We start from the raw sequence: 12,901 nt of genomic DNA on the forward strand, positions 1-12,901 counted from the left end.
CAACTTAAAGGGGATGTTGTCTAGGAATGTTTTATGGGCATAAAAAACGATCTCACAGAGGTTTCAACCACTGCCCTTCAGGTTGGCAGTTTGACTTCTTAACCACTCGGCCACTAGGCCTTTGATTCCCTTGCGCTCACAATCGCTTTTATCAACCAAATTTATTTCAGATCGAGAGCAACTTAGATCACTAAAAATGAAGAACTAAGGTCTGAAAACACTTAAGAAGTCAAAGCATGTTCTAGACAAAAGCGCAAAAACCATCAAAGGAAAATTTACAATAATTGCTTCAAACTTCATTCGAGAGCAATGACACATAACCGAGTAAGGTAGGTCGAAGTCCTCTCAAAAGATACCTTACTTTAACATGGGAGGGCGTCGCTGAGGGCTTAAATTATGGTATTAGCGCGATGAAAAAACTCGAAAAGTCAATAGCGTCAGACGGAAAATGGATCAAGCGAAAAACTGCACGCAGAAGAGCAACATAACTTCTGAAAACGTTGTTTGAGATCATTAAAAATACGCGAACAAGAAATCAGATAATCAGATTTACTAACTTTCAAACATATGCACGCTGTTCTCTGCGTTATCTCGCATTGCATCCATGAACAGAGTCGGCAAAAACTGGGAAAGGAAGATCTTCACTTCAGCGCCGTACAAATTCGTAGACATCAGCTTTGCAAACAGCTCCGCCGACTTAGTCCTCACTTTCGGATCTCGTGAACTGCAGAACTCATGCAGAATGTAGATAAATGCGCCCTTCCTCTTGCACTCTTTCACAATATCTCTATTAGAGGCCAGATTATGAAGACATTCTAGGATTTCAGAGACAGCAGCCGGAAGCTGTTCGAAGCAGACGAGAAGGAACCCGAGAACTTGAGACTCGGCTATACTGTTCACGCATTCTTTGTTAGACACCACACAGCTGATTACCTATAAGACATCCGGCAGTCACAATTTGATCATTACTAAATTCCAAAATGTTTAGCAACATTGTTAAGTTACAACCATTCTATCTTTTTTCTAATGCGTACGTACGTACTCGGTCCCATCATGCAAGTTAGGCATGACACAGCAAACAAACTTTTGATTAAAAAAACTGGAAACAAAAACCTCACTCCAGATCTCAAACAATACAAAAGGGACAGTTATCAATGAATAAAAACAAATAATTGTTTAATATACTTTGTAAGTGTCTCATTTCATAGACTGTTAAGTGATTACTTAATATATTAAAGGATATCAAGCCAAAGGAAAATCTCGGCTCAAACGCAGTTAAAATTTCAACTTGTACAACGCCATATACGAATTAGTTATGAAACTAAAAGATACAACTCTAGTCCGCAAATATCAAATACGGCTCCTACACACATCGAAAAAATTCAAAGACCGACCGACACTTTGATCTCTATTGGGATTCAAACAGGGATTAAAAAAAAGAATGACAGTGGAAGTGTCTGATTATCAGAGCTTTTATTTCGAATGCATTTTAAACCAAGTTAAATACTTTTGTTGCGTCTTATTTCTATTCTACATTGAAGGGAAGATTAAAATGATGCAGTAAAGCTTGAATCTGTAACAGGCAAAAAACGGACTTATTCTATATATGCACTACAACTTGTCAGTTTTTTTACAAAAAATATTGTGTAAAATTCACGCTCAATTTATGCATCTTTATGGTCATAAGAGACAGAAATGCCAATTTCATCTGGCATTTACTCATGTTAGCTCAGATAATCTGATCTTTTCTGTTTGTGCAAGTACGTTATGCTCCCCCCGTTACAGAGCACGTGCCATTACATAGTAAATCCTTATGTAGAAATATGGCACGTGCGTGTCCGGGGGTTGCAAATAATATGCACCCACTGAACTGGAGGGGGGGCAGAAACGGAAAAGATTCTGATAATCTTATGCAATTCACCTTAATTACCACACTTTATAGGTTTACCCTATAAATTGACTATGCTAATTTAACCTAAACAGCACTTACCTTGTTAAGAGAACTCTTAAATTTAATAACTTCTAAAAATGAAAATCCGAAAGGAAAGGAAAAGGCAAACAATATCTTATTTACACGATATGAGCCTGTCAACAATAAACTGAAAACTTAGAGAATACGCGCAGTCTCACCTCTTGAAATTTGATTTTGTTCTCCAACTTTGTCAACAAAAAATCAAACATAGCCGGCAGATTGCCGGAAAATAGGCGCGATAGACGCTTGGGGCCTTCCATGAATTGAAACAACTAAAGAGATTAGACAGACAGATCGACTACCAGTCCTTTAATAGACCACTAGACTTTTTGGGTTAGCTTTGGACTGTGATTTTTATGGGACACGTTAGCAAAAATGAAGAACAAAAGCGTGAAAAAGTCTCTTGAGAAGTCAAAGAATGTTCTAGAAGAAAAACGCAAAAATTTGCATTAAAAAAGACACGTTTACCTCGTTCAAGAGCAATTAAAAATATCAACAAAAATTGATTTTTCTATAAAAACATTTTTAAGTGCGATTTATTTTGATGTCATTTCATAATTGAACATACTCCTGTCTCTCACTGAGAGGCTAGAAGGTCTAGTATCAACACCAATAGGCAAAATAGATAGTAACTAAAACTTATGATAACAAAAGTTCCGGTCATCTAAAAATGGGCTTTATGGGTTTATCCCGTTTCCATTTCTGACTTTGACTTTTTTATACTGACTCTCTTCATTTTGAATTGCTTTGCTGAGCAGCTGCTGTTTAAAAGGACTTTGAGCAGAATGACAGAAGAGTGAAACTAGCCTAGAGAAGTCAAAAAGATTTCACGCAAAATGTCGAAAAAGCGGCAAAATGGGTAAAGCGAAAAAAAAAAACGTTCGACGAAGTATAAAACATAACAGGACAAGTCCTGAAATACAAATCAAAGAATTGAGTGAAAAACTAAGAAGTACTGTACCGGACCAGCAGATCAATTGAACAATGCCAGCCAAAACACAAACTAAATCATCTCAAAAAATTGAGACAATGAAACAATCAAGCAAACAAAACAAGAATATACTCATTGCTAAAACTCTTTAAGCAATTACGCGTAAAGCATAATTTGATCCCTTTAAATATAACTATTTCAAAAAATATGTTCAAAACCAGTTTCTGTTTCTGAAATAGGTCCAGTATTATATCTGCACGGGTCCAGTATTATAAAAAATTCATTGGCCCTTGAAAATCGATTAACTCGAAAATGACCGAAAAATTAAATCAATTTCAAAATTTAATGAAATTTTGCTAAAAATCGTGGTATTAACATCTTCAGAATCGATTCGGTGTCTCTAGAGTCTATCCAGAAACGCAATTGCAAGCCTTGAAGAATTCACTGGTTGAAGGGTCGATAGGCGATATTTTTAAGAAAAATATTCAAATTTAAGAGAAATTCGTTCAATTAAAATGTTGAAAACCAATCAATTGCCCCCTAGAAACTATTTAATAACATGCTATCAAACCCCGGATGAGGTTACCTAGCTACTGAGGCCAGAGAAACTGAGTAAAAGACAATTTTTTTTGAAAAAAAACTTGAAAAAAAAATGCAAATTTTATCAAATTTATTGAAATTCGAAAAGTTAAATTGCTGAAAACAAATCCATTGAACCAACAACCATGCAGTAACTTTTTTAGCAGACCGTACAATAGGTCTTCTGGCACTTGAGAATGGATAAATATCAAAAATTGATATAAACTTTAGGAAATCTTAAATTGCAGATCTAATCCAAAAAAATGCTAAAAATCGAGACATTAAAACGATGATAACAAATCCATTGTTACTATGAACTATGCAGTGCCCTATTATCAAACCCAAAAGGAGACTTCCTGACCCCTGAAGCTGTAAAAACTCAAAAATGACAAAAAATTTCAAAAAAAATTTAAAAAATTGCAAAAATTGGTATCATTTTGCGTGTTTGTAGTACCAAAACATACAGCTCATAAAACGGTCATAACGAGTAAAATTATCTCAAAAAAACCCTTTATGACTGTTCTTCAAAACTTCAACCTAAGAGTAATCAAACAAAATTAAAAATCACAAAAAAAACACAAAAAATTGCACCATTTTGAGCCCAAAAACTACTAAAAATGACCTTTTAACCTTTAATTAAGGCCATCCCAGCAGCTGCACCACTCTAAGCACTTGAAGGACTACTGAAGCCTACTTTGGGCCTCTAATGAAACGTAATGCTCGCTGGGCTTTACCTGTTTATCTCGTTTTGAAAGTCATTGAAAAATGTGTGAACACATCTTAAAAAAAAACACAGCGCCCCAATACAATTCAAATTCTTTGAATTGTAAAAAAAAATTTAGGAGCGCTATAACAACCGCCTAGAATTGAGGACGCGGCTATTAATAAAGATCACTGCCAAATATTAGGTATTTCATTTAGGTTTTCTATTGACCCAAAAACAAAGCATGAAGTACCTAACAGTTTTGAATTCGTTGCGTGACGTCTGTGGTGGGGAGACCTATATCTGCAAAAGAAAAAAAGGAAAAAAATAGAGCAAACAACATGGAGCATTTAAAATTATATTGGTTTGTCGAAATACCATAAAACATCATTAAGCAATGTCGCCAAAATTTACTCTGATGAATGTTCATGGCCTTCAAAAAACTCCTGGCTGTTCCAACTCCTTGGCAGAATAAAGAACCATATGCTCAATTGGGTTTTGCGTTTTTGGCTGATCGATATCTTTCAAGCAGTGAGATGTGCGTGGTATCACTAAGAAACCCGTGGAGAGTGGAAAATAATATCCCGGTTCTATTCTTAATATCGCTTTTACTCCGTTCATTTTAGATCGCTTTGCTGATCAACTGGTAATTAAAAGCACTAATCAAACAATAAAACTAGCTTAGAGATGTCAAAAAGACTTCACGCAGGCTGTGACTTACGGTAAAGCGAAAAAATTTTATTCGACGAACAGCAGCACAATTCCTCAAATACAATCCAAACTCAAAACTACCTGGCTGACCAGTAGACCAATTGCGCAATTCCAGCCAAACAGACAAATATGGTTTAATAAGTATTTTTTGTTTGATTTGAAAAAAAAAATATTATATATTTGACCACATCTTCTTACTTGAAAATAGCAATTTCGAAAAAAAATCGCTATTAATTTTGACGTAGCCTGAATAACTGCGGAACAGATTTGCGTTCTGCAAAATACAGAACAATTCAAGAACAGAAATGAGTTGAAGAAGTAATCGACGTCACATAAAATTTCAGTGCTATTAATAAAGATTGTTCGATATCACTCAGCAGAAACCTTTTTTAGGTAGCGTAACTAATCTTTGACAGTGAACTAGGATAGGCATTTTTTCTTTGCTAAGTGTAATTCAAAAAACTCAAATATTAAGCGCAGCAGTCATTTTCTTAGCGAGTAAGTCTCGTATGATCAAAATCTAACCATGTAATGGCCTGAAAAATTTACTGTGTGAGCAAATGTAAAACTAAAAAAAGAGCGTCTAACGGGAAAAATACAAGAACCGCATTATAGCTACACTTAGCTTACAACTATAAAACAACCGACTAAATGTCAGGGAGCTGTAATCAATTGCAGCCTGCTTCAGCGGGGGGAGGGGAACTCAAATTAGACAAAAAAAGTTCAATAGTGGGCTTCAAATAGCCACATTAGAGGTTTAAATAACCACATATACACCTATTAAAATTTAAAGTGAAAAATGGCACCAGTTTTGGCGCACTATTCATGTGACTTTTAGTATTAAATTGCCGCCAATTGAGTCGAGCTGTTTAAAATTGTGATTGAGAGAACAATTTAGATCACCCGAAACGAAAAAGTCAAGGGCGTAAAAGTCACTCGAAAAGTCAAACGGTCAAGCAAAAATTGTGCATTAAAAAAAGACGCACACGTTTACAATAATTGCTATGAACTTCGTTCAAGAGCAATTAATAAAAGAAAGCAACAGCTAAAAGCTTTATTAATTATAAGTACCCACTTCACGTTTTCAAAAACCAGTAAGTTCAAAATTTTCTTGCAAAAGAGCTATGCGACTTACAGCACTGGCTCAATTTGCAATTTAAAAAGCTGCCAATCAAGTTTTTAAAGAGATTTTCAAAATTGATTGCTTCAAATGATAATTTCAAAAAAACTTCCAAGAAAGTAATTGAATTTTGGGAGTCATCGGTTGCATCATACTTTGCTAGCTCACGCATTTTCTTTGCAGTGAACGCAAGCCATATTAGTTTTCTGTCGCTTGTTCTGAACACGACTTTCTTCTGTATCTTTGCATTTCATTTTCTTTTTTAGTTTGATGTGGGGGTGGTGGAGATGGCTTGGTGTGAAGTTATCAAAGATCGACCCTTCACACCATTCCCTTCCCTCTCTACTTGACAGTTTCGACGAATCGCTTACAAAGGATTACTAAAGCGTAAGGCTCTAAGTCAGCTGCTAAGCTCAGCCAATTAATGCCCTCCGGGCTTTACCTGTTTATCTCGTTTTTGAGGATAAATTAAAAGGGTCAGACCCCTTTTATCGGCCAAGCAAAAAAATGCACAAAGACCACAGGACTAATATAATTGCTACAATTATTGTTTGAGAACAATTAACAATCTCAAAGACATGCACAATAGCAGTCTAGCCTCTTTAAATTTGGATATATTATTAACCCAAATAATGGAAAGGCAAACCTTCTTGCGCTCTCTAACATAATGAGAATGTACATCTAAATGTGACTCGTGTTATTCCATTGTCTGCTTATTGTTATCAGCTAAAAAAAATGGTTGATATAGTTAAAAGCTAGCACATATATGTTCGGCGACCAGTCTAAACATAACCGACTAAACGTCGGAAGAATTGCTCTTGAACGACTAGTGGGAGCTCTAATCAATTGCAGCCTGCTTCAGTCGGGGGGGGGGGGGTAGCCTAAATGGGACTAAGAAGTTCTATAGTGGGCTTCAAATAACCATATTAGAGGTTAACATATACCACTATTAAGATTTAAAGTAAAAAAAATGACACCAGTTTCGGCGAACTTTTTATTTGACTTTTAGTATTAAATTGCCGCCAATTGAGTTCAGCTGCTTGAAATTGTGATTGAGAGAGAATTTTAGATCACGCGAAATGCAAAAAGTCAAGGGCGTAAAAGTCACTCGAAAAGTCAAAACCGTCAAGCGAAAATTTTGCATAAAAAAAAAGACACACACGTTTACAATAATTGCTATGAACTGCGTTCAAGAGCAATTAAAAACATCTAAACTGACAAATTTTTGTCTAACAAAGAAGGTCGCAGGGAACTTCATATCAACATAGACGGGAATAGTGGTTGTTACGTTAAAAACACAGCACACGTTGGAAGCAACAATAAGTTTCGATGACATTGACGCACATTTATGAACTTGTCGACGCCTCTGTTATTATCTACTGACGACGGTGATTCAAATCAAACTGAACTGAAAGGTTGAAAACAAAATTGAAATGAGAGGACAGCTTACCTGAAGAGCCGATACTGTTTTATCCTGAACATATCAATATTGATGCACCGAATAGATATTTTATTTCGTAATTATTTTAAAAACATATACCGACTAACGCTGGACAAATTGCTCTCGAACGACAGGCGGAATTTTATTCAGAGGGTTGATAATTTTTATGGGTGCAAAATTTTCAATGCAAAATATGCGACAAGGGGGGGGGGGGGGTTCGAGAAGTGAAATCGAAAGAATGTTCCAGAGCAAAAAAAAACCTAGTAGAAATTTTGCGTAAAAGATACGCGTTTACAATAATTGCTTCAAACTTCGTTCGAGAGCAAATAATCAACTTTGTGTGCCTTTCAAATCAACCAATAATAAGCCATAACCAGCGAATCCGAGATTACCAAACCTTATCCTGACAATCTAGTACGGCTAAACATAATACGTGTTTTCTCAGTTATGGAGTTTACCGTCAATGATGTATATTTTTCCAAGTATGATAAGTGAAAGCAAATGTCTCATCAGCAAGTACGAGTTTCAAGTTTTATATTTAAACATCGAAAATGGTCATGTAGCTTCTTACCTCTAATGCTTTAGTCTGTAACTGTAGTTTGGACAGATGGAAGTTGACAAGAAGAGAAAAGAGGAGTTTGAAGTGACCTATGCACTCTTTCTCAACACCTGAAATATGAATGGAATTGATCAATATAATTCTTCATATGGATCTCTAAAAAGATAGTACTAAATTTTGCTCTATTTTAGCTAGTGTGGTCCAATGAAAAACATAGCTGGCAGATTGCCAGGAATAGCCTCAATGGATTTATAGATCTGCAATCTCAAAAAGATAAACTCTCTAAAAGAAACAGACCAAAAAAGAAACTTCTTTTTTATTAAAGGCTGCGATGTTATATTTTGATTAAGAATCTGTATAATTCAATGCTGCCTCTATGTTGCTCTCAAATAACCTTCAATCATAATGACACCCACTCATTTGACCTTATCTCTTTGAGCTAAAGTAATCTCAATTTCAGAGCTATTTTTGCGAGTTCGGTATGTCACATGTGAGCAAAAAATTAATCACGAGAAAGAACAAAAAACTCGCTCCACTACGAGCAAAAAATGACATTACATACACGTCGAAATTGTGTGAACTAATGAACAAAAAGCAGACTTCAAGTGATTGTGACGTCAGATGTTCGTAAGAAAAATCTGGACGACGAACTAAAAATACATAACAGGACACATCCTAACACCATTCTGACACCATTCAAAGACTTTTCATTAACTAAACAAAAGACTGAACCTAAAACGGAAAAAAATGGATTGGGAAATGGCCTTTGAAAAAAACCGATCGAAAACTGAAAAAAATAGCTAATATCAGTCAAATTGCTGCATGTGGACGAACAATAACAATCGAGAAAGCAAATTTTTGTTCAACCACCGTTTTCCCACTCTACTTATAAATTGAGTGAAAATTCACACCGCAAAAACCACCACTTTTCTGCTCCAAATCCTGTTTCGGCATGACCAAAATCACTTCTACAATTTGACATCAAAAATCATGAAAATGTGTGAACAGATCTTTAAAAGACAGAGCCCCAATACAAAAACACAAGATACGTCCAAAAACAGCCCCAGCTATCGTTTTGCGGTTATTAATGAAAACAAACCCGGCAGTTTGCCGAAAAATAACCATCATTGATTCACTTCCCGATTTGAAGTTAAAAAATATCAGAATACAAACTGATTAAACAAAAGAGACAATAAGTGCGTGTTAATAGGATTTTGGAGTTACTCATGCTACCGTTTTTCAAAGACTTGGTATGTAAATTAGTATCTATCTCAATTAACATTAGACTTGGTAAATATGACTAATTAGAACAAAATTCAAATACCGGTTATATATAACTGGACTTCATATGTCTATTTCTATTTTTGATTTCGTTTTTCGATAATGAATATGTTTGATTTGCAGCGCAACTGGTTACTATAATAACGTTGAGCAGATTGCGCAAAGTTAAAAAACCTTTAAAACAAAATCTTCATTTGTTTTCCAAAAACTCATAACCAGATTAGTATCAATCTCAATTAACATTTGACTTGGTAAATATGACTAATTAGAACAAAATTCAAATACCGGTTATATATAACTGGACTTCATATGTCTATTTCTATTTTTGATTTCGTTTTTCGATAATGAACATGTTTGATTTAGATTGATATGCAGCGCAACTGGTAACTATAATAACGTTGAGCAGATTGAGCAAAGTTAAAAAACCTTCAAAACAAAATCTTCATTTGTTTTCCAAAAAACTCATAACCAGAAGACTCCGGAATTGACTCGAAGTAGAAACATAACCGACTAAACGTCAGAAGAAATTCTCTCGAACGACTAGTGGTAGCTCTAATCAATTGCAGCCTGATTCAGTCCGGAGGGAGGGAGGGGGAGCCTAAATGGGACTAAGAAGTGCAATAGTGGGCTTCAAATAACCACATTAGGTTAACATATAACACTATTAAGACTTAAAGTAAAAAATGGCACCAGTTTCGGCGCACTTTTTATTTGACTTTTAGTATTAAATTGCCGCCAATTGAGTTCAGCTGCTTGAAATTGTGATTGAGAGAGAATTTTAGATCACGCGAAATGCAAAAAGTCAAGGGCGTAAAAGTCACTCGAAAAGTCATAACTGCCAAGCACAAATTTTGCATAAAAAGACACACTCGTTTACAATAATTGCTATGAACTTCGTTCATGAGCAATTAAAGACACTTAGGCCTCAGCCAATTTATTACCAACTGTTCTCAGAATATAAACTAAATATAGTAAAATATAATGTTAAATAATGTAAGTGAATAAAAAACGAAACGATTGGAAACAGCAAAGAGACCAAATATAGCCGACTAAATTCGGGCAAATTGCTCTCAAACAACCTGTTGGCTTTGTCAGTAGCTCGCTACGTTTTAATGAGGCTAGCTTTAGCTTAATTGAAAGGGTCTTTAGCTGCACGGAGGGGAGGTGGTGGGAGGTCAAACTCTAAAAACCACCCTTCACACCATAAGTATACGTCCGAAAACAGATTATGTGAATCGCATACTTGGAGACTAGTGAGCTGAAGGGCTCTAAAAGCACCTAATACCCTCTGGGTGCTAACGGTTTCCGAGTTTACCGTTTTTGAGGACGACAAGTTAAATGCGTCAGACAAAAAAAATCGGTCACGCGAAAATTCGCATTAAAAAGACAGACAGGATTAATATAATTGATACAAACTTTGTTTGAGAGGAATTAAAAAAGACAAACAGGACTAGACTAATATAATTGCTGCAAACTTCGTTTGAGAGCAATTAAAAAGATCCTAAAAGTTTAATATTTGATTCAGATAATCAAAGTCAAATTAAAAAAACAGCTTTGACAAAGCTGCACGTAGTCAAAAAATTTTGCTCACTTAGCGAAAATTTTCTACTACTTTTCGCAATTTGGCCCCACTCTCGCAACAAAAGAAAATCAGTTAAATTTCACGTTCGGCATTAGCTTTTTTAACCTATTTCAGAAACATTCCACTGATTTTAAAAGATAGATAAAAACGAGCGCAATAGCAGCCGGCTGAGAAAAAAATTATCAAAACTGTTTTGGAATTCAAATTCAAGAATATCTCTTTTCTTGAACTCTTGTTTTAACTTATTGCAAATAGTTCGTATGAAGGTCAATAATTCTACTGAGAAACATGAGCTTTTGACATTTCAGAACATTTTTCACTCCATCCCCATAAATCAAACGATAGCCATCAATTTTCTGAGAACTGTCTAAATTAGAGCAATCAATAATTCTCTACAATAGTAATTTCCTGAGCAACATTTTACCACAAATATTCTTTATAAGAGGTCGCTAAACCCCGCATCCCACAATCATATCCTTCTGCTCTAAGCATCAATTTCTCTTAGTTATACACAATCTGCCGTTTAATTATGTTATATATGATATATACTTAGAGGAATAGGAATAAGTGTAAATCTAGGAATAAATAGACTTGAGAATGTACCTTGATTGGTCTTTATACAATTCTTGAGAGCCACGAGTGCCTGACCCACATTCTTGAGTCTTTCATTTCTCTCTTCATTAAGGGTCTGATGTCCCTTCTTGACTGCAGGGTCTGTGGAGTTGGCACTGTTCTCCACACTTTGCAGAGATTGCAGGTACTCGGCCTCAGAGCCAAGGAACACTATCAGATTCTGAAAGAATTCAATTTAAAACTGAAGATTTTAGAAACTGAAGAACTTTAATGCATATATCCTCCACGTTAGTCGTATTTCAAAAACTAATTCCAAATTATGATTGAAATGGGAGCTTTTCCACCGAAATTAAAAGCCCCTTTTTTCAATCTTCCCCGAAAGGAAATAAAAAAATATTCGGCAGATAGTAGGAAAATAGCCTCTATTGATTCCCATAAACCCGATTGGATTGGGATTGAAAGAACAGGAAAAAAAGCAAATTGAGTTTTGTACAAAAGCAGTTTTAAAGAGCAATATTTTTATTTCATTTTTTAGTTAGACATACTCCTGTTCCTTAATGAGAGGCTACATGGTCTATCAATACCAAAAGCATTAGAGATGGTTCTTAAGAAATCTAAGAACAAAAAATGCGGGCATCTAAAATTGAGCTTCATGGGTTTATCCAGTTTCTATTTTTGATTCCGTTTTTTGATACAGATTCTGTTGCTTCGAGATCATTTTGCTGAGTAACTGCTGCTTAAAAGCACTTTGAGCAGAATGATAGAAGAGCCTAGATAAGTCAAAAGATTTCACGCAAAATGTTAATGGTCAAGCAAAACAAATTTCGAAGAAGTAGACAGCAAATTTCGAAGAAGTTCATTGACTAAACAAAAAACTAGACTTGGAATGGACTACATACAATGGAATGGAAAAAAATCCTTTCAAAAAGTTGAGAGCAAACAATGAGAGTTAAATTGCCACATTTGAACAAAAAACCACTTGAGAGAAACCGAATTTTTGTTCAATCGCCGGTTCCTCACTTTAATTAAAATAGAGTTAAAAATGCCGCAAAAACGATTATTTTTTCGCTCCACTTCCTGTTTCGCCGTGAACAAAATCATCACTCCAATTTTTTTAATTAAAATTATCAAAACTCTTTGTAAAAAATAGAGCCACTGTAACGGTCGGCTGAAATGAGGGCATCTATTAATAATTTAAATTAATAGTAGAGAAGTGGCTTCTTGTACAAAACACACGGATAACATATTCTGAAGTTCGCAGTTTTCTCCTGCTCTCTTTTCTAAAGAAACAACCCACAAACGTCAAGTGAATTGCTCTCAATTGACTATCGGCTTAGTGGAATGGGTGTTGGAGGTGGCCTTGTGGTTAGGGGGGCCTTGTGGTTAAGGTGGCTTTGTGGTTAAGAACCGCCCTCCACACCATGCATCTAAGTCTTTTAAATAGTATCG

The 12,901-nt window shown here is 35.4% G+C and overlaps 1 protein-coding gene across 2 annotated transcripts in view; it reads right to left on the bottom strand.

Annotated features, from left to right (window-relative positions):
- The window catches only part of LOC142335910 (dnaJ homolog subfamily C member 13-like), a 164,139-nt gene that overhangs the window by 7,145 nt on the left and 144,093 nt on the right, over positions 1-12,901 (bottom strand). The window contains exons 26-29 of one of the 2 annotated variants that reach the window (XM_075384274.1): positions 11,483-11,672; positions 8,029-8,126; positions 7,467-7,490; positions 558-933 (exon numbers count right to left, since the gene is read on the bottom strand). In XM_075384274.1, coding sequence (XP_075240389.1) covers positions 558-933; positions 7,467-7,490; positions 8,029-8,126; positions 11,483-11,672 — 688 coding nt within the window. The remainder of the gene's footprint in view (positions 1-557; positions 934-7,466; positions 7,491-8,028; positions 8,127-11,482; positions 11,673-12,901) is intronic. The other variant, XM_075384276.1, reaches the window with a different exon arrangement.

The sequence above is a fragment of the Convolutriloba macropyga genome, chromosome 3 (assembly GCF_964194025.1).
Source record: "Convolutriloba macropyga chromosome 3, txConMacr16.3, whole genome shotgun sequence".
Taxonomy (NCBI): domain Eukaryota; kingdom Metazoa; phylum Xenacoelomorpha; order Acoela; family Convolutidae; genus Convolutriloba; species Convolutriloba macropyga.